Source organism: Bombus impatiens, unplaced genomic scaffold, assembly GCF_000188095.3.
Source record: "Bombus impatiens unplaced genomic scaffold, BIMP_2.2 scf_0225, whole genome shotgun sequence".
NCBI lineage: Eukaryota > Metazoa > Arthropoda > Insecta > Hymenoptera > Apidae > Bombus > Bombus impatiens.
In genome coordinates, this window is record NT_176644.1 from 1,765,374 (window position 1) to 1,785,938 (window position 20,565).

Here is a 20,565-nt window from a genome sequence, read left to right on the forward strand (position 1 = left end):
TAAATATGTAAGAAATTAATGTTTACTTTCATGTTATGTCTTCGTATTTTGAATTTCTTAAAATGTTTTCCAGTAATACTTTAACTATTATTTTTTTTTTAAGACTTTTTCTTTCCTCTTTTTTATATGTTTTTTTATTTTAGTTTTTCTCTTTTCAGCTTGCTGTTCTTTTACTGCCTTTTTCCGTGCCTTTAATCAAATATATATCATTATATATTATGTTTCATATAACCACATGTAAATATATTATAAAAGACAATTGTATTACCTTTTTACTGTCTGGACTCTCATGCCGAGGTCGAGCCGAGTTAACAAATTTTATTTCGTTTTCCATTACATCTTCTTCTTCACTAATTTCATTTTCAGAATCATCAATATCTCCAGATAAATCATCTTTCTCTTCCATGTTATTTGTTTTCTTTAAATCTTTACTAAGAATTTCAGGAGTGTTAATAGGTTTGGATAAGTCTGATTTTAAACCAACAAGAGTTTTATATATCAAATCCTCTTTTCCAGATTTAGCAAGATTGATATCACGTTCAATATCAATTACCTAAACATTACATTAAAATACATATACCTACAATTTGATATACATATACCTAAATATATATGTAAATAACTATATATTTATGTTCCTACAATATATTACCTGACTTAGATTTTGAGGAATATAAGCTTGCTTAAACACTTGTTCTTCTATTTGTTGTTTAGGATCATCATCTTGTTCTTCCTGTTGTGTCATTTGTTCTGATATTGCGTCTAAATACTTATCCATATTTTCTTCAGTTATTGTTGGATCTGTTATAAAGTCAAATAATGTTTTTACAGGCATCACACCTACATCGTTCTTCTTAAAAAATTCTACAAAAATATTAATTTATTTCAAAATTTTTATAAAACATCTCAGTAATATCATTATAAGAAGTTCTCATTCTCACCTACCAGTGATATTTGTACAATCTTTTCTAAGAAACTCAAGTGCCATAGGATGATCATGCTCAACTGCTTGTGACACATCTATTATTACAATAGATCCATCATGATATAACATATTATATTCACTTAAATCAGCATGAACAAGTTTGCATTTATTATATAATCTCCACATTGTTTCAACACATTCTCTGTATAATTTCCTTGGTTTAGAAGCAGTGAGAACAACATCTTTCAATTTTGGTGATGGCCAACCATTAGTACCTATGAAGCCCATTAATAGAACATGACTACATAGTAAAATTGGTTTTGGAGCATTTACTTCTCCCTGGCGAAGACGAGTTAAATTTCTAATTTCTTTCTCTGCCCATGTCCGCACCATCTTTCGCGGATTATGACGACAATATCCATGACGAAAACGAAATTCTCCTGTAACGTATTTGTCTCTATCTTTAAATTGCAAAATTGATGTTTTATATATTTTTATTGCAACTTCTACTCCTGTTTTTGATGTTGCATGATAAACATTAGCTTCCTTCCCAGTTGAAATACATCCATTAATTTCAGCAATTATACCCCGATTTAAAAGTTTGAACAATATCATTCTTGTACGAGGATCTAAAACTTGTTCAACAGTTGCGCGATCGTGTTTGTCTTTGGTTCTAAATCTATCTTTTTCTGCGCGTTTATCATTTTCCATAAGAAGATTTGTTGCATGTCCTGGTAAAGTTGGGCCTTCATATCTTTCAATGTTAATTTTATTAGCATAGCGACGAAATAATTTATCTGATGGTTGATAATTTGTAATCTTATTGGAAACATTTTGTGCATTAATACGTTGTGTCTGAATATTTTTGGTAATATTTTTTGAACCAGCTTTACTTTGATTTCTGTCCCAAATGAAATCATTACTTTCTAAATCATCATTATAGTTTTCATTATCTTCTTCTTTTTCACTGTTTGAAATATGCAATTCGTGCATACCTTTGGATAATTGACAATTAAATAACGGCTGACCTTCACACATTTCCGAACTGTAACAAAATTAAGATCGATATTTTACATAAGTTACTACAGAGAATATAATCAAATGATATATTCTGTAAGTACTTTGTCTCGATTTTATAAATGTTACTAAATTCATTCTCTTGAGTATATTTATGCATGGTAAAATTTTATTTCTTTATACTTACTTTATTTTAAAGGACAGCAAATATGTAACAAATAGAATACGATGATTACGTTTTTGTACAATTTGACATAAGATAGGTTACATACACAACATAGGTTACTAATATTAAGGAGCATTTAAAATAATATAAGTGGTAGCAGAAGAAATTACTAACACAAATTCAGTTAGGTTTAGTCCAGGTGCTTTAAATCAGCTATTTTTAAAACTATGCTCTCTATAGTCTTTATTATTCATGATTAATTTGTGAGAATATTTTGTTTACATGTACCATTATTTAAATTATAAAGTTGCGAGGGATGAAAGGAAGTAAGACATTAATTATAACTTTTTATTTAAGAATGACTGTATTTATCGTAATAATTGAACAATATAACGCAATAAAGATACTTATAATGCAATATAATCAAATATTAAAAGTTCTCATGTTTCTGAGATATCAAATTTTTAAAATATAAATAAAGTATCATTATATCTTTTACTGCTTTTAGTAATTGAATATGTTATGATATTAAAATTTATAAATTATAATTTTGTTTAAAATTTGTAGTATCATAAATGATATAATAATTTTTTCAGATTTTATAAACTCATACTTGTTTATAAAAATATTTCGTAGTATGACTGTTGTCATTAAAAATATTATTCTAGTGGTAAAAAACTATAATAATTCCATATTTTCATTAATTATTGACATAATCTTTAATAATCGTAAAGATATATGAAACATCAACTAATTGTTTTATGATATAAGTTTTAGTATTAGTAAAATCTAAAATTTTATAATAATTTATTTTTTCTTCTTATAGGTAATCTGTTACTATTTTAAATATTTAAAGATGCAAAATATTATACAATCTATAGAGCAATGTAATGTTATCCGTTATACATCTTATAGAACTGCAGCAAAGATGCAAATTTTACATAAAGAACTTAATAGTAAGTTTAATATAAATATATTCCCCTATTGAGTGCTTATTATATTTAGATTAGTTTCACACTACTAGAGTAATTATTTTTTTGTTATATTTATATTCAATTATATTCAAAGATATATATATCTTTTATAGTGCAGTATGTTCAACTAGAATTAATTGCTGGAGTCTTTGAACGCCACAGACTTTCAATTACAGAAAATTGTGTAAATTTAGACCCAAGTGAAATTGAAGATGTTCTTTCTGATATTTATTTCGCAGCATGCAAAGAAAATAATACCAATTTTGATATTGATCTTGTAACAAAACTGGCATTGAATTATATTTTAACTACATATGACAAGTATGTTATTCTATATATTACTATCAATATATTACTATCTAAATTTGCTAATTAGAATTGAAATAATAAATAATGTTTTACTACCATAAATATTATAAATATTATAGACAATGTGCTAGGACTGTTTCTGTATTTTCTGTGAAAGTTGCTTTAATACTAATTAGTTCTGGGAAACTACAAGAGAAATATGGATATCTATATCAACAATTAGCTGATCATAATGCATGCTTATCCAAAGCTAGCTTACATACATTGTTGATGAATATTTGTAAAATTACGGAAATGCTTGGAGAAAGTGCAGCATATGGACCTCAAAATATTCAATCGCATATTGATAAGTGTTTTTCAAAGGTATAATTGAATAATGTTTTGAATACATTTGAGCTGTACATAACTTATAATATTTTATAATAGTCTCAAGGATGTCTTGGAGTTACTGAATCAGAGTTTGCAACGTGGATTATGCAAGAACCTCCCTTGTTTGTTTGGATAACAACATTTAATCGCATAAAGTCTGCAGAAAAGAGTATGCACATTTTATATTTTAAAATATTTAATGATATATTTTAGGAAAATGAAATGGACATAATAGATATTGTTCTTTATTTCAGTCATACATAATGTTAGATGCTCATATTGTAAAACAACTCCAATCCAGGGACCACGTTATACATGTCTAAAATGTGCAACATATCATCAATGTCAACACTGTTTCTTATATGACAAAATATCTGGAAAGCATAAATTGAAGCATCCAGTTCGTGAATTTTGTACCAAGGTACAATTTATAAAATTCAAGCCTTCTGTTATGAGTTATTTCTTCATGTTTCAATATGAAGATATGTTTCAATGTTTTGCCAGCATTACACCTAGCTTCATCAGAGGTCAAATACACTGATGTTGCAATCTTAGTAAAACGTTGAAACATGTCTTTTATAAAAATACAGCTTATATACAGAAGTCTTTATTTTAAAAATTGTATGATATTAGGCTATAAAAGTCTCAAATCTCTGATTATGTTAATATATTTAATTATCTTCGTATAAAATGTCATGCACAATGTTTTTTCAGACTTCTAATCGAGAATTAACAAAATTAGTTATTGAATTAATAAGAAACAAATTAAGATTATGTCCTGCTAGATCCATCGAGTTAAATATTGATGATCAAATCCCACATTTAAGGTTGTAGTCTGAGACAATATTATTATATATAAATATATTTTATAAATTCCATATCTTTCTTTTTAAATATCTGTTATAGTAATGAAATAACACATACGGATTGTGAATCAGTAAGAAGTACAATGAAAAGACGAGTTTTAAATGATCCCCAAAAAGAACTACAAAGTATAATTACTCATTTGGAAGAAGAAAATAAACAATTACAAATTGAGCTACTTGATATACAGGGCACTAAGGCGGAAAGACTTCAGCGTCATAGAGTTACAATCGAATCGCAATTACAACGTCTAAAGCTATTAAAAGTATATTGTCATTTAATAAATGATATTACTATTGAGATCTAATGAAATAACACGAATGTTTCTTTAATTTTTTACAGAAATGTTTGTTTACTGATAGAATTTGTATGCCTCGAGTAATTAATTATATGCAAAGTACACCAATGGTTCCGCCTCTTCCATCAAGATTAACACCTTTGCCTATAAATTTTGAATTGAGTCCAATTATTCGACAAGAAAATGTAGAACAAATTTCAAATGTGAATGATACAGATATATTACAACCAAATGATTTTAATCCAACTGGAGATTATATCAATAAACAAAATCACGATGTTATTATTGATTCTGTAGAAGCATCTACAAGCTTAGGATTCAGTAATGTATTGGAACCTACTCAAATAGAATTAAGTACATGGATCGGAGGTATGTTGTATTATTGTTTTATCATATTTCGAAAAGTGAAATATCTTATAGAACACTAAATGATTTGCAACTTTATTTATTTATGTATATTTAATTTAATTTCTCATTATTAGGTACAAAAAAATTAGAAATGAACCCATCCGATAGTGGTTTTTCTCAATGGTTGGGTTCTAACAATTCAGATAGTAAAGAAGAAAAATATCCAATGAAGACTATGACAACTAACACTGAAAATGAATCGTCTTTACCAATATCTGATTCTCTTATAGGTATTCACAGAGATAATACACCATCATCTTTACAAAGACCTGATAAACATTCACAACATAGTAGTTTGCAAAATATTCAAGGCGATCTAAATGACATACTAGATAGATTACAGAATATGGTTACAGACGATCGTTTACTTGACGGTAAATTACTATACTATAAATAATACATACTACTTTATATCAATATTTTTACATAAATGTTTGCTTTAGATTCCTATGTTGCTAGTGACAATTGCAAATTGAAACGTGCTACCACAGAAATGGAAGATTTATTAACGGGACTTATTCAAGGTATGGAATCCCGCAAAAGTAAGCTTACTACTATTGTGTAGTAAATTTATTAATTACAATTATTATTCTCCGAAATTTCATCGTAAATAATTACACAATATATATTTCCGTCCATAATTATTAAGTAATTATAAGGTGGTTAATTATAATAAAATATGTAGTGTAAATGTAATATGTAAAAATAATGTACAATTACGGCAACATTAAAGTAACTTTTTACAAAAATTAAAAATGTGTGAATCCTCAGTTTTTAAATATTATGATATACATCTTTTTAAGTCTACTTTAAATGTAAATTTTAAAAGTGTGAGACAAGCATACAAAATAAATATATATGTCAAAAGAGTAGTATGTTGACTAATAAAAACTTTTCTCAGAAAATTTCGTTTATTTTTTTCTTTTTCCTAATTTACTTAACAAAATAAACATTAATTTTCTTACAAAAAAGATATAAATAAGATTCATCATTTTGATGAATAGACTAGATTATTATTTAATGTAGTGATAATATGTCAGTAGTATAAAATATGCTCATTTAGGACATATAGAATATATGATATATTATTACATATCTTTTTCACCTAACAATGTATCTGTCAAATATGTAACTTTAAATAGCCGGGAAAAATGTAATTTCTCTGATGGTAGGTTCACCGTCCATGCCATTATACGAATATCACGATTATACCATTTTCTTATAATATACCTAAAATAGATATATATGTATATATATATATATATGAATATGAGTAGAATATTGTGTTTTCTACAATAACTACACATAATTACTTAATATGATGTTTGGAACTGAATATCTAAATACATACTGATTCAGTACATCTTTATGCAATAATAGAGTAGATACACCCACGATATAATATATAAAACAGTGGAACATCCATGCATAAATATGGTCGAATAAGCAAACTGCTATATGTTTAAATGGATTGTTATATTTTGTTGGACCTGGACCATCTGAACCTGAATATGACACTCTTGAAAAATAATGTGGTCTCCATGCAAGACCTGCTACAATTCGAGGCTCCTTTCTTCTAATCTGTAATAACAAAGTTATTATTTGACATACCCATGATCAATAACAGTCATTTTAATATTATTATTCTTTTTAACATATGTTTTTACCATATATACAATAATAGGATTAAAACTGGATACAATTGCTCTTTGATACAACTTTGGATACTTTTTATATGTATCTAAAATTACTTGCACAATCTCCATTCTTGATTCTTTTATATCAATAATTATTCTTTGTTCGTTTGATAAACATGTTTCTATAGCCTCACAAAGTAATGGAATTTTTTCACCTTCAATAAATTTATCTCTGTAATACATAAAAAGAAATTGCATTTAAATATAATTTTAATAACATTTTTGTAATAGAAGAATATATAATGTTTTATTTACTTAAGTGGATGATTATGAGCAATATCTAATTGTTTTAATTGATCCCAAGTCATATCCTTAACATTACCAGTTTTTCCAGTAACTCTATCAATTGTTAAATCATGAAATATTATGGGCACATTATCTTTTGTAAGACATAAATCAAGTTCAACAGCAGTACACCCTCTTTCTTTGCTCTATAAAATATTTTACAACTGATCAATGTCTTATATATAATTTAATTTATAAAAGATAAACTAAAAAATGTATTGTTTTCACTAAAGTAATAAATTTTTTGTTAGTAACTACTATATTAGTATTCATGTTTACATCATAAAATAGTATATAAAATTGTTTTTGTTATAAGGTATCTAATATTTCAAAGTAGTTAATAAAAAACAAATGAATTTGTTATCTTTTACTGGAACAATTGTCTAATGAAAAACAAAAACCATTATTATATATAAGATTTTACATTACGAAAGGCTGTTAAGCTGTTCTCAGGAAAATCATATCCTCCACCACGATGAGCCACCACTCGCATGCAATATTGTTCTCCATTACCATGATCTTTGGACATGGTATTATCTTTTTTCAATGAAAGAGGATTTACACCAAGCACTTCTTGCACAATGTTTAAATTTGGTGGTGGAATCCTGGCTATTTTTAGTCCAACTGCGATAATGAGAGAACCCCAAACAATCCATGGTATGCAAAAGTTATAAAAAACATTTATCAAGATACTCCAAGTAACTTGTAAAGATATCCATAATAAAGCACTGTTCAAAATTAGTTCAATAATTCCATGCATCCTTTAGAGAAACCTTTAGTCTTGTTAACGTTTTTTAAAAGAAAATGTGAGTTATTAACTCTACGCATACAAAAACTTCAACTATGATATTGCTGTATAGCACACTTTATTACTTGGAAATGTAATTTTGCACATTCTTGTCGACACTCTCTAAACTTCTTAATATATATAGCTATGTCTGATAACGTTTGTTTACATTACAGTATCAATGTTGAACAGATATATAATTTAATATCTTTATGCCCCTGAAACATTAAACATTTCTTTAATGACATGTATCTTAAACGTAATTAAATCTTAAATACCAAATACTATTTGATTGTTTAGAAACTGTTAATTATAATTATATTCTATCAATTTTATTGTACTTTATAATGTAATTACGGTAAACGTTGTTGACAATTACTAAGTTCGTCTTGTTATACATTTCTAAGTAACGCAAAATTTAATTTGAATTGTAATTAATTATAAATATTGTCATAATACCAAAATTAAGTTTATGTGAAAGGTACTTATCAAACAATATTAACTTTTTTGTATAATAAAAATACATAAATGCGTACGTAACATATAGTCACGCATTGGCGCTACTAATGGTTCACTATATGCAAGTATGTATCTACTACACCGTCGATCGTCACCATCTAAACCAAGGTTCACTACAAACTACATCTACAACCAATTAATAAAATATGTACACATAGGATGACTAAACAAGTACATTTATAATAGCAAAATTAATTTAATATTTTATATAATTTGATTTACAATTAATACATATAAAATTATTAATTACATATTATTTAATTCGGAAAATAAAGATATGATTAAGTAATACCAGGTAATATTGAATGAAATGGAAGCAATTTAGTTACTTAATATAATATTTTACATTTAGTATCATATATCGAAAAATTATTGTGTATAAAAAGAGATGTTTATTGTTTAGAGTAAGTATATAAATAAACAAAGAATGTACAAATAAAAGTTAATCAGGAAAACAGTACATTTAAATCAAAGAAAAATAATGGGAGATTCATTAGACTTTTTAACAAAGTATCATAATATATCTAACAAACTTAGGAAGTAAGTATTTTGTTATCCACATTATTACTTTTATAGAATGATCTAGTCTTTCCTATAATAAAATCATTATTATAATTATTAATAATTTAATTTTAGACGGTTTTTAAGAAAACCAAATGTTGCTGAAGCAAGTGATCAATTTGGTATGTTACATGGAAATTTTATGATGTGTAAAAGGATGATAATTTTATTAATATTTTACATTATTATTTAGGGACATTAGCAATTGAATGTGAACAAAAGGAGTTATGGCAATACGCAGGTTTATGTTTATTAGATGCTGCCAGATGTCAAGAAACACTAGAGAATATCTTTTCCGAATTAAATTATTTAATAAAAGCTGGTCGAGAATTTCTTGTGGCTGATAAGAAAGACAAGGATATAGGATGCCCTTCTATAGGACAGGAAAATACACAGGTTTATTAGTTTTGCAACTTAAATTAACAATTAGCAGTATAAGTGTATTAAATATTAAAGTTACAATTTTTTATGTTAGGCATCAATAAGTTGTTTTGGTCATGCTTTAGCACGTTGCCATAATCAACCAGGATTCAATACCATGTCAGCTGGATTAGCACTAGAGCTAGCATTAGCCTTAGGTTCTACTCCAGCTGGTATACAACAATTACGTAAAGCTATTGATATTTTTCCAACTATAAAAGCTATTAATACATTAGTATCATATCATATTAAACAAGGTAAATATTTATTAAAACAATTATAATCAGCTATAACAATTAAATACCAAATATTTGATCAGGTGATTATGTATCTGCTTTACAAATTCTAAATGATTTTGTTGAATTTGTTGAGAGTTATATTAATGCTGGTGCAAGAGGCAATTATAGTGTTATATTACACAGGTATTAGATACAATTTGAAATAATATATTTTGGAATGTTTGCAAAATAATGAATTCATTATTTAGTAATTGTATTAATACATAGGTGTGAGGTAACTAGAGTGCTTTTATTACTTATACTTCAACCATCACCACAAAGACTAGCACCTTCTCTAGCACAGGTGTTGGAAAAATATGCATGGGTAGAAGAAAGTACAAATAATGGCAAGTATTCTAATATCCTCCTTTTTCAATCATTTAAATAACTACAAGCTGACTAATAAAAAATAAATTACAGATTTTAATATGTGTGAAGACGAATTATTATTGTTACAATCATTAGTATTAGCATGTCAGTCACATGATTATCAAGCATTGTTGGAACTAGAAGGCGAATTGTGGACTTATTTAAATGCTGAACAAAAGGAGTTATTACATAAGTTAATCCAAGTTTTAACAATACAATAAATGGATATTGTTACATTTCATATATGTATATGAATGATTAAGGAATTTATTAAATTTGTAAATGACATTTTTTATTTAATTTTATAGTTATTTTTATTTAAGTAATCCCTTCCAAAAATTTAATTTCATTGAAATATTCACGATGAAAACTATTGTTACCTAATTACGTTATATTTTAATGAATCAATCTGTTAAAAATTGTCTGATGATGTAAGCAGTAACTGTGTAGCTTGTATATGACCCATCATTCCCCCCATTCTCGTAAAGGAGGTAGGTGAATAGGTGAGCAGTATCTGTGTGAAAGGAAGAACTTGTTGCTGAAAGCAAGGACTTCAGAGGGTCGAATTGTGTAGTGTGCATATTTCTGTATATGTACGATAATTCGTACGATAGTATTGTAAAAGAGGGGATGTCTCGCGTTCCACGAACATACTAAACTCTACTTTCTTATATCCGAAGAGGAGGCAAGTCGTCAAGGTAGAGTCAGTGATTACGCGGCGTGTCCACAGATCTTTCTATATTGGTTTGACGTATTCATTATTTATAATTTTACTTTACTGAGGTAATAATTAATATTTTTAAAATTACAGTGTACCTTTATATACCTTTATCTCGTTTTTAATTTGATAAAAGTATTTATTTTTTATATTTGAATATTAGTTCGAAACATATACTTTATACAATTTTTATATCTTGATCTATAATATAAGGTAAAAGAAAATGTTATATATTTTGTACACATAATACATTGCAGAATAAACATTTTATGTAATTATTAATATTATAAACTAAATATAAAAAAAGAAGTTCTTCTCGTGTGTTCATTATGCTTAAATTTCATATACGAAAATGATATTTTTAAGGATATTTCTTATTTTTATATTTCATTTATGTATGTAAAAAATAATAATACAGAATCGAATTTTCTTTATCCGTATTTCTATTGTGTAAATTAATGTAATGTTAATGTAATGTGTTGGAAGCGTCTGATTCTATACAGTACCGTTAAATTCAACAGTTGAATTCTGAATATTTACTATCTTTACCCAGTGATTAACAAAACTAATACCTTTTTATTCTTTTTAGAATAAATTTTTTGCTTTTTTTCATATTTTATAAAGTATCTTTTAGATATGGTAAATGAAATATTTATTCTGAGTCAAATATGTTCAATTTAATAAAAGCAGATGAAACAAATTAATTATTTTCAATTTTATGTTAATTGAATTAATATTTACAATTTGATGCTAATTATATATATATATATCATTGTAATTGTGTCATTGTAGTAATTTATCATATATTTTAATGACCTTGAACTCAGTTCGATACAGTTGAATGCCCGAAACGTTGTGTATGTACTTCGCCTAGCATTACAAACTATCAACATGTACATATATATATTTACCACTTTCGTTTGCATAAATCTAGTTTATGAAATATATAAAATGAAAATACTTAAATTGAATACAGATATTATTACGTGATTGTAGAAAAAGATCATAATTACGCATAATGGTTCAGTTTGAACCAGTTTGAAATTTTTTAACACAATTAATAACTTACAGATTTAAGCATAATAATTTTTATAGAGTTATTGTAAGATGTTTAAGAAAACATATACTGTATTATTTTTATAATGATTTTTTAATAGCAGCATGGCCAAAGATTGGAGAACTATTTTCGTAACCGGAGGAGCTGGTTACATAGGAAGTCACTGTATTGTCGAACTTTTGGAGAGTGGATATGATGTGGTTGCAATAGATAATTTTGCTAATAGCGTTACTGAAAGTAGCGGTGAATCCGCAGCTCTTAAAAGAGTGGAACAAATTACAGGGAAGAAAGTTACATTTTACAATTGCGATCTCATCGATCGTGACAAACTTGAAACAGTTTTTAAAAAGGTACAAAATATAACTTAAGAAAAGAATTACCTTAAATATTTTTATAATATTTTTAAAATCATGTTATATCTTAAATTTTAGCACAAAATAGATTGTGTAATTCATTTTGCGGCAATAAAGGCGGTTGGTGAATCAATGCAAATTCCACTTCATTATTATCGGAATAATATTATCGGTGCCATCAATTTGTTAGAGGTAAAATGTAATTGAGTAAGTCTTTATGTGCGTAATGTTCTTCACATCATAAAAAAGGAATAAACTTAATCTTTTTACAAGGTAATGAAAGCTGCTGGGTGTTTCCAATTAGTGTTTAGCAGTTCTTGTACCGTGTACGGAGAACCAAACGTCCTTCCAATTACGGAAGAACACCCAACGGGAAATATTACAAATGTATATGGTAGAACAAAATACTTTATTGAAGAAATGCTTAAAGATATATCGAGAGCTGAAAAGGTGCATTTTAAATAATTCGAAAATATCAGAAAAATTAATCTATTTAAAATTTTATTAGCAATCAAAATTTTGAGCAAAATATATATAAAATTTTGATTTTTATTTAACAGAATTGGAATATCATTTCTCTAAGATACTTTAACCCAGTAGGTGCTCATCAAAGTGGTTTGATTGGAGAAGATCCTACAAAGTCATTTACAAATTTAATGCCTTATATAGCACAAGTAGCTTTAAGACATAAACCTGAACTCATCATTTTTGGTGGTGATTACCCTACAAAAGATGGTACAGGTACAAATAAATATTTTATTTTCTCTTATGCAACATTAAAGGCATATATTGTTTAAAGTAAAAAATTTCGAAAATATATATTTTATAGGTATACGTGATTATATTCACGTTATGGATTTAGCTGCTGGTCATGTAGCAGCTTTAAATGCTTTACACAAGCGACATTTGAGGCTAAAAATTTATAATTTAGGTACTGGTAAAGGTGTATCTGTACTTGAATTGATTAAAATTTTTGAGAATGTCACAGGAACAACAGTGCCATATGTTATAAAAGACAGAAGAGAGGGTGATATTGTTTCTATGTATGCCAATACAGATTTAGCAGAAAAAGAATTAGAATGGAGGACTAAATTTAATGTCGAACGGATGTGTAAGTGAAATAACATTTCCACTATATTTTCATATTAAATAAGATTTCTTTCTAAGTATTTTTTGATATAGGTGAGGATTTCTGGAGGTGGCAAACAATGAATCCACATGGTTATCGTAATTCAGTAAAAAATGGTATTAGCGAGCATGTAAATGGCACTTTATAATACCGTTACTTCATTGTTATTAAAGCATGACTAATTTATGATAATAAAATAAGTGCAATAAAGAAAACAATAGTATTGAAATATCTTTTCTTTTCTAATTTAATACTAATTAATCAATTTATTTACAGCTGTGTTAGTGTTGTTTTGAGTTTCTTTTGTTTCTTCTATCATTGTATATAACGATAAGTGTTGAAACTTCAATACTTCAAGACCCCAACTTGTCCATTTAGGAAGTAAGTATCTAGCAAATATTTCTAAACACTTTGGTTCATTTGGAAGATATTCTCTCATAACTTCTATAATTTAAAATAATATTTTTATCTACCTTCATTAATTTTTTCAACATAAATTGTTATTGACATATAATTTTTACCTGTAAGTGGTGGTTTATGGGAATGTACAGCACTTGGTACACTTATTAGTAGTTTACCACTAGGAATGTTTATTTCATTTCCATTTACTACAGATCCCAGAACTAGTAATTCATAAGGTTGCTTACCAGGAGCAGAATTAAAATTACATATTGTATTTCCTCCTTGAGTAATCTAAAATATAAGTGGAGTGAAGCGTAATTTATAATATAACTGACACTTTTAATAATTTGTAAAATTTGGCTACATTATGTACTTACTTTAACCCAATACCATTTTGCTCTGTATGTAACTCCCCATGATGGAAATATGTCATTAAAGATGCTATGTAGATGACTTGGAGCATTAGTACACCATATTGCTACAAGCCCATTTGAACATAATAATTTGCCAATTGGTATCTTAGCCAACTCTTCATTGTACATCATTTTATAGCTGTTTAACAAAGAAAAATATAAGACATAATTTGCACATTATATAAAATATTGTTTTTGCAGCAAATTGCTATTAAGAATTAAAATATTTTTACTTATAAAAAATACAATTGATTAATATAACAAAAATAAAATCTATCATCAGTACTATTCAACATGAGTTTCTTTTTATGATGATAAGTTGCATCTAAAATCTTATTTACCCATATGCTCACAAAATTGAGAACAAGAAAAACTTATACTATTATCAAAGTACTTGTTCTCATTAAATTGTTCAGAGAGCTTTCTTTTATAATGGCTTATATTGAACCATACAAGATCACCTAGCTTCTGAATATTTGTTTTTTTTCCTTCTTATAGACTTGTTCCACCAAGGAGGATCCAACAATATAAAATCATATTGGTTGTTTAGGCCCAGCTTGTTTGCAATGTCTCTTACATCATAGCAATAAAATTTGCATTTTTGAGGGAAAACATATCTCTTCTCCTTTAATTCTGACGTAATAGCTATATCCATATCATTGCACCCATAAAAATTTTCCTCTTCATTGCAAAATGTATCCTGATAAAATTTTTGTGATGCCAACCGTGCTGCTTCATTATTATCAGATAATATATTAGTAGAAATTAATCCCTCTGTTTTTACAATTGAAATTATTTTGCTAAATGTTTTCTTGATATAATTTATCTACAAAATAGATTATTATAATGACTATAACTATTTTGTTTAATGATTAAACTACTAAACTCCTTGTTTTTTATTACATACTTCTTTTAAATCTGCGTCTGGCAAAAGTTTTGATCGCTTTCTTTTTCTACTTTTACTTTGTAATGAAATTCCTTCTTGTTGTTCAGATTGAGTTGTTTGATTTTGTCGTAAGTATTGAGAATTTATTTCAAATAAAATTTCATCAAAAATTAGTTTACACGGTGTGTTATTATTTTTTACGTTTGTATAAATATTATTAAGAAATTTTAAATGAGATATTATCCATCCTTCTTCAGTAGAAAAAATTAAACTCATAATTGATATAAATGCACCACACTACGCATTAAACATAACTATATATCTTCAATTTATTGGTTCTAATTTTCTTATTTTCTTACGTATAAGCAGCAACCATTCAATGTATGTATTTCGATTCTATGTCTTATGTACTTTATGTTTAAACAAACTTCATGATACTATCGTACCATGGATGTTGAAATACAAAAATGTCTACATAGGTTAGATTAGATTACATGATTACTCTATCTGCTTATTTCAATGCTTTGAAATCTTTTATCAATTTTAATTATATAATTAAATGAGAAATATATGAATGTGTCATTTAGCACATTGAGAACTATCATAATATATAAGAAATATATATAATATATAATAAGAATTGAATGAAGGATATTTAGAAAGAAAGATGAGAATTGCTGTAGAAGGTTGTGCACACGGCGAATTGGATATTATTTACGAGACTATCCAAGAAATAGAAAAAGTTAATGGGAAAAAAATAGATTTACTTATTTGTTGTGGAGATTTCCAAGCAACAAGAAATTTGAGTGATTTAAAATGTATGGCAATATCTGATAAATATAAAGACATGCGTACCTTTTATAAGTGAGTTGCCAACCCAATATGTTATTAAAAGTGAAATGGTTAGATAAATTGAATTATCTTTTTATCTGTCATGTTATTTAAGAAGCCCTTAAGAACCTTAAAAATTTTGTAGATATTATTCTGGTGAGAAAGTTGCTCCTGTGTTAACAATATTTATTGGGGGAAATCATGAAGCTTCCAATTATCTTCAAGAACTACCGTATGGTGGTTGGGTGGCTCCTAATATTTATTATTTAGGATATGCCAGTGTAATAACAATAGGTGGTATTAGAATTGCAGGATTATCAGGTATATATAAAAGTCAACATTGGATGCAGGGACATCATGAAAAACCACCATATACTGAAAACACGATAAGAAGTGTATATCATATCAGAAATTTAGAGATATTTAGATTAAAACAGGTAATACATTGATAATACCTACTTTTTCATATTTTGGACATAGATTTTATAAAAGTAACATAAGAATAACTTTTTTGTTAATCATATTATTTTTTATTTTGTTATTTATTATTGTTCTATGTTCATTATTATTCATTTTGTTTATGATTTGTATCATTTACAGCTTACTGGTAATATTGATATTTTCTTGTCACATGATTGGCCATCAGGCATAACTAAATATGGAAATGAAAATGTTTTATTAAAAGAAAAACCTTTTTTCAAGTAAGATAATAAAAGCCACTTATGTAAAATATATCAATTTTTGAATATATGAGTGTTTGCAATATATTATTGTTTTATTGTAGAAATGATATCAAGAATAATGTGCTTGGTAGTCCACCAAGTATGGAACTTTTGGAACATCATTATCCAAGCTATTGGTTTTCTGCTCACTTACACTGTAAATTTGCAGCTCTTGTTAATGAAAAAGGAGGAACAAGAGTAACTAAATTTCTAGCTCTAGATAAATGTCTCCCAAAAAGAAAATTTCTTCAAGTACTTGAAATTAAACATAATTCAGATTTACCACTGAAATTACATTATGACTTAGAGTGGTTAACAATATTATATTTAACAAATCATTTATTAAGTGTCAAAAGTGGAATTCACTATATGCCTGGTCAATATGGTAATACTAGATGGGTATTTACACCAACCGTAGAAGAGAAAGCAATGGTTTTAAAAAAATTTAACTGTGATTTAGAAATTCCATTGAATTTTACACAAACTGTAAAATCATATAATCCTGATTGTACAGATGTGTCAGTGGTATCACCACAATTGATACTAAATAGTCAAACAACCCAATTTTGTGATACTTTGGGTATTGACGATCCATCTGTTTTACTACTATTAATACAAAAGTAAGTAATATAAAAGAACTCTCAAGGCTTTACTATAGTATCTAGACTGCAATTATTCGGCTGGAATGACACTTTTTAAGGTTGTTGAAGCCGAAAATGGGGATCGTTTTTCGCGAAAGTGAAGCATAGAAAATTGTGCTCAGCTTTTTTTTGTGTGACGAATTCGTGGTTTTTAACGTGATCTTTTTTAAAATTTATTTCTCTGTATACATTTGAATCGTGAGTATTGAATTAGGTCTGGATTATTATTTATTTTCTGGTCGTCGTAAGGCAACAGATTAGACGGACTTTTATAATTAAGATCTTTGTCGGTCAAATATAATAAGCATGAATCTTTAAAGCTGTTCATTTCCGCGATAAATGATCTTCATTTTCGGCTTTAGCGATTTGAAATATCTCCTGAAAGATACATTCCGCCAAAAATTGAAATCAAACGAATCATTAATAATGAAAACATATATCTAGCTCCCACGAAATTTCTATTTCCTTTGATGAAGATAATGTCTTAAGTTCTACATTTGATGGAAAATTAGCTAGTGACTCATTTAATCCGACATCGCCATTAAATTTATCTCCAAAAAGCAATAATGAAGAGCAAGAATCAGAAATAAGTAGCAGTAAGGATACAACAAATGAAAGTCTTAACAATTTATCATCAGCAGTAAATCATGATTGTACAGGTGATGGTGAGTGATGTATTACTATCTAATTATGTATGTGATGTATTACTATCTAATGTCTTCACCATTCTTTATGTAGTAAGACACATTATTTATTTTGCAGGTGATAATCATTTCATACAGATTGAACCAAATTGTAAGAAATTTAAACGTCGAAATTATTCTATATATTCGAATACACTTTAACTGGAAATTAAGGTATTTTATAGTTAAATTTGGAATATTTTAATTTCATGAGACACAATGTTGTATAGGAAAATTTTAATAAATTATGTAATAAAAATGGGTACATGATTATGTATTTTATTTTTTGCAAAAAATCGTGTTTTTACTTGTGTAAAAATAATATATATTAATTATATTAATTTTGTTATTTAATAAATATACATTAATTCACTGTTCGTATTTTTTTTGTACCTCTTTTATATTATTTTAATAATATAAGATATGTACTTACTTTTATATATATATATACACACACATACATACACATAGGTACATATGTATATGTACTATTAAGTGTGTATTACATGTCACAAGTGTTTAGGTTAGAAAACTGTGTACTTCCGAACGAAGTGACATCAATAGCATAGTAAAACAAACCTCGAAATAAAATTACTTTTGTCCCAATTATTAGAAAATAACGTTTTGACATCAATGATACTAACTATTTTTAGTAACTTAAAGTAAAATTATTTAATTATTATTAATACAAAATGGATAAGTTAACAATTATTTCGGGAACATTATTTTTTGCTGCCGATATATTTGCAATTGTCAGTCTGGCTATGCCTGATTGGATTATTACTGATGTTGGTGGTGAGTGATTAGAAATTATATTTTTCTTTTATTTATTTCTTAGTAATTACATGGTTTTAATGGTATAATGTAATAAATTTTATTACTTATATAATGTAATATATATGTATTTAAGTATAAGTTCTTTTCACAAACTAAAATTTTTTTAGGAGATACAAGACTAGGACTAATGTGGTCATGTATGACTTTATATAATAGACCTCCAGTTTGTTACAGTTCAAATTTGGAACCAGAATGGTTTATGGCTCTTATTTGTATTTTTGTTGGTTGCATTTTAATAACAGCCACTATAATATTATTAGCTACTTCTCATTGGGATCGTAATGTTATTTCCTATGCAAGATGGGTAGGATTTACAGCTAGTAAGTGCAATTAATAATGTTAATTACCTTTTAAAAATGAATTTTTTACATAAAAAATATAAGATTTTATTTTAGTGGTGCTGTTTTGCTTAGCAGCTGTTATATTTCCAATGGGTTTTCACATTGATGAGATTGGTGGACAACCATATCAGTTACCAAATTCACATCAAGTTGGCATTTCTTATATACTTTTTGTTTTAGCTTTGTGGATAACAGTAATTTCAGAATTATTTGCTGGTAAAGTTTGTCTCCCACATTTTTAGCATATATCATTTCCTCAATATATTTTTTATATCTGTATGATATTGTTCGTAGCTATTGCATATTCTGTAGGATTTAAAGCTACATGATATATTATGAGATGCAACAAAACTGTTAAATATTAAGGGTCTTATTTATAATTAGAATAAAGATAGAATATAAATAATTAGAATAAATATTTGTTATTATATAACTAGAATGAAAAGATCTGTTATTATATACAACCAAATATTATATATAACTGAAATATTATATGAGAACTGAGAACTATTAGAAATAAGTAATTAATAGTAAGTTTATTAATTAATAAGTATTAAACAATCTTTTGTACTCTTTATTTATTAAAATATATTATATGGTTGTAATTTTTTCACGAATTTTAAATGTCACAGTGCTATGATAAAAAAAAGTAATTATAATATGTGTAATCAAGTGTCAATATTTGAAATAAAAAATATCTTTTAGTAAATGATAATCAAGTTTTGATAACATATATACATATTTTTATTAATTTTTATAAATCTTAAATATACATTTTAATATATATATATATATAAATATAAATATATATATATATATATATTTTTACATCTTCGTAGGAAGTATTATTTTACTAAAAGTATTTCTTATCTACATTATGTGAGAAATAGAATTTAAATAAGATGTTTTGCAATGGGAATTTTGTTGCTTTATCAACAGATTATATTCATATATGAATATCAATATATTTATAAACTAGAAAGAATTAAAAAAGACTTGCGAAGAATGATGTGAAACAGGAGAGTAAAACCGTACACACACTAGCCCAAAGCAAAACAAAACATTTAACACATTACCTATATAAAATCAATTAAGTATACAGTAATTTTTATACTTTTAACATATTTCACTGATAAGTATCTTGAAATTGTTAGAGTATTTTTATAATAACGATACGAATACAACCAAATTTGTAGTCATTAAATTAATTCATTCACTAAACTTATTACAAAAAATAAAAAATGTATTCTGTTACATGTATTAACATGTATAAAATGGCAATACATGAATATATTTGTATTTCTTT

General features: G+C 26.6%; 8 protein-coding genes across 21 annotated transcripts; 5 read left to right on the top strand and 3 right to left on the bottom strand.

Annotated features, from left to right (window-relative positions):
* Positions 1-26: 26 nt before the first annotated feature.
* LOC100745653 (serine/threonine-protein kinase RIO1) lies at positions 27-2,131 on the bottom strand. Its single transcript, XM_024366654.2, has 5 exons — positions 2,047-2,131; positions 946-1,970; positions 653-864; positions 269-553; positions 27-189 (listed from the first exon to the last, which is right to left on the bottom strand). The coding sequence occupies exons 1-5, from the start codon at positions 2,100-2,102 to the stop codon at positions 88-90; spliced, it is 1,680 nt and encodes a 559-aa protein (XP_024222422.2). The 5' UTR covers positions 2,103-2,131; the 3' UTR covers positions 27-87.
* On the top strand, positions 2,027-5,924 carry LOC100745776 (dystrotelin-like). Of its 2 annotated transcripts, none has more exons than XM_024366653.2 (11): positions 2,027-2,038; positions 2,935-3,064; positions 3,196-3,403; positions 3,511-3,754; positions 3,818-3,929; positions 4,015-4,181; positions 4,475-4,587; positions 4,667-4,889; positions 4,967-5,291; positions 5,405-5,704; positions 5,774-5,924. In XM_024366653.2, the coding sequence occupies exons 1-11, from the start codon at positions 2,027-2,029 to the stop codon at positions 5,893-5,895; spliced, it is 1,956 nt and encodes a 651-aa protein (XP_024222421.1). In that variant the 3' UTR covers positions 5,896-5,924. The 2 variants fall into 2 exon arrangements, with proteins under 2 accessions (XP_024222421.1, XP_012239268.1); XM_012383845.3 differs by lacking the exon at positions 2,027-2,038 and adding an exon at positions 2,136-2,434 and having other exon boundaries at positions 5,774-5,895.
* Positions 5,321-18,324, top strand: LOC100746255 (lariat debranching enzyme). Its single transcript, XM_012383862.2, has 7 exons — positions 5,321-5,326; positions 15,864-16,068; positions 16,181-16,472; positions 16,636-16,736; positions 16,820-17,377; positions 17,843-18,063; positions 18,161-18,324. The coding sequence occupies exons 2-7, from the start codon at positions 15,872-15,874 to the stop codon at positions 18,241-18,243; spliced, it is 1,452 nt and encodes a 483-aa protein (XP_012239285.1). The 5' UTR covers positions 5,321-5,326; positions 15,864-15,871; the 3' UTR covers positions 18,244-18,324.
* Positions 6,302-8,726, bottom strand: LOC100746135 (glycerophosphodiester phosphodiesterase 1). 7 transcript variants are annotated; one of them, XM_012383858.3, is made up of 6 exons: positions 8,636-8,726; positions 7,737-8,317; positions 7,283-7,458; positions 6,998-7,199; positions 6,682-6,911; positions 6,302-6,560 (listed from the first exon to the last, which is right to left on the bottom strand). In XM_012383858.3, the coding sequence occupies exons 2-6, from the start codon at positions 8,070-8,072 to the stop codon at positions 6,419-6,421; spliced, it is 1,086 nt and encodes a 361-aa protein (XP_012239281.1). In that variant the 5' UTR covers positions 8,073-8,317; positions 8,636-8,726; the 3' UTR covers positions 6,302-6,418. The 7 variants fall into 7 exon arrangements, with proteins under 7 accessions (XP_012239281.1, XP_033175912.1, XP_012239279.1 ...); XM_033320021.1 differs by having other exon boundaries at positions 8,603-8,691; XM_012383856.3 differs by having other exon boundaries at positions 8,559-8,678.
* Positions 8,692-10,537, top strand: LOC100745892 (40-kDa huntingtin-associated protein). Its single transcript, XM_012383860.3, has 8 exons — positions 8,692-8,762; positions 9,022-9,158; positions 9,255-9,301; positions 9,373-9,575; positions 9,655-9,856; positions 9,919-10,021; positions 10,106-10,224; positions 10,298-10,537. Exons 2-8 carry the CDS (start codon positions 9,100-9,102, stop codon positions 10,465-10,467), a joined length of 903 nt encoding a protein of 300 aa, XP_012239283.1. The 5' UTR covers positions 8,692-8,762; positions 9,022-9,099; the 3' UTR covers positions 10,468-10,537.
* LOC100746012 (UDP-glucose 4-epimerase) lies at positions 10,698-13,723 on the top strand. 6 transcript variants are annotated; one of them, XM_024366606.2, is made up of 7 exons: positions 10,698-11,029; positions 12,122-12,371; positions 12,453-12,566; positions 12,648-12,824; positions 12,935-13,109; positions 13,204-13,485; positions 13,557-13,723. In XM_024366606.2, exons 2-7 carry the CDS (start codon positions 12,126-12,128, stop codon positions 13,649-13,651), a joined length of 1,089 nt encoding a protein of 362 aa, XP_024222374.1. In that variant the 5' UTR covers positions 10,698-11,029; positions 12,122-12,125; the 3' UTR covers positions 13,652-13,723. The 6 variants fall into 6 exon arrangements, with proteins under 6 accessions (XP_024222374.1, XP_012239269.1, XP_003488377.1 ...); XM_012383846.3 differs by having other exon boundaries at positions 12,935-13,115; positions 13,557-13,721; XM_003488329.4 differs by having other exon boundaries at positions 12,125-12,371; positions 12,935-13,115; positions 13,557-13,721.
* Positions 13,727-15,761, bottom strand: LOC100741219 (N(6)-adenine-specific DNA methyltransferase METTL4). Its single transcript, XM_003488374.4, has 5 exons — positions 15,226-15,761; positions 14,780-15,144; positions 14,283-14,457; positions 14,025-14,196; positions 13,727-13,947 (listed from the first exon to the last, which is right to left on the bottom strand). The coding sequence occupies exons 1-5, from the start codon at positions 15,478-15,480 to the stop codon at positions 13,757-13,759; spliced, it is 1,158 nt and encodes a 385-aa protein (XP_003488422.1). The 5' UTR covers positions 15,481-15,761; the 3' UTR covers positions 13,727-13,756.
* A 179-nt stretch (positions 18,325-18,503) lies between the features above and the next one.
* On the top strand, positions 18,504-19,596 carry LOC100746373 (uncharacterized protein C16orf52 homolog A). Of its 2 annotated transcripts, none has more exons than XM_033320025.1 (3): positions 18,504-18,876; positions 19,026-19,238; positions 19,302-19,596. In XM_033320025.1, the coding sequence occupies exons 1-3, from the start codon at positions 18,774-18,776 to the stop codon at positions 19,499-19,501; spliced, it is 516 nt and encodes a 171-aa protein (XP_033175916.1). In that variant the 5' UTR covers positions 18,504-18,773; the 3' UTR covers positions 19,502-19,596. The 2 variants fall into 2 exon arrangements, with proteins under 2 accessions (XP_033175916.1, XP_003488380.1); XM_003488332.4 differs by having other exon boundaries at positions 18,510-18,876; positions 19,314-19,596.
* The last annotated feature ends 969 nt before the right edge of the window (positions 19,597-20,565 follow it).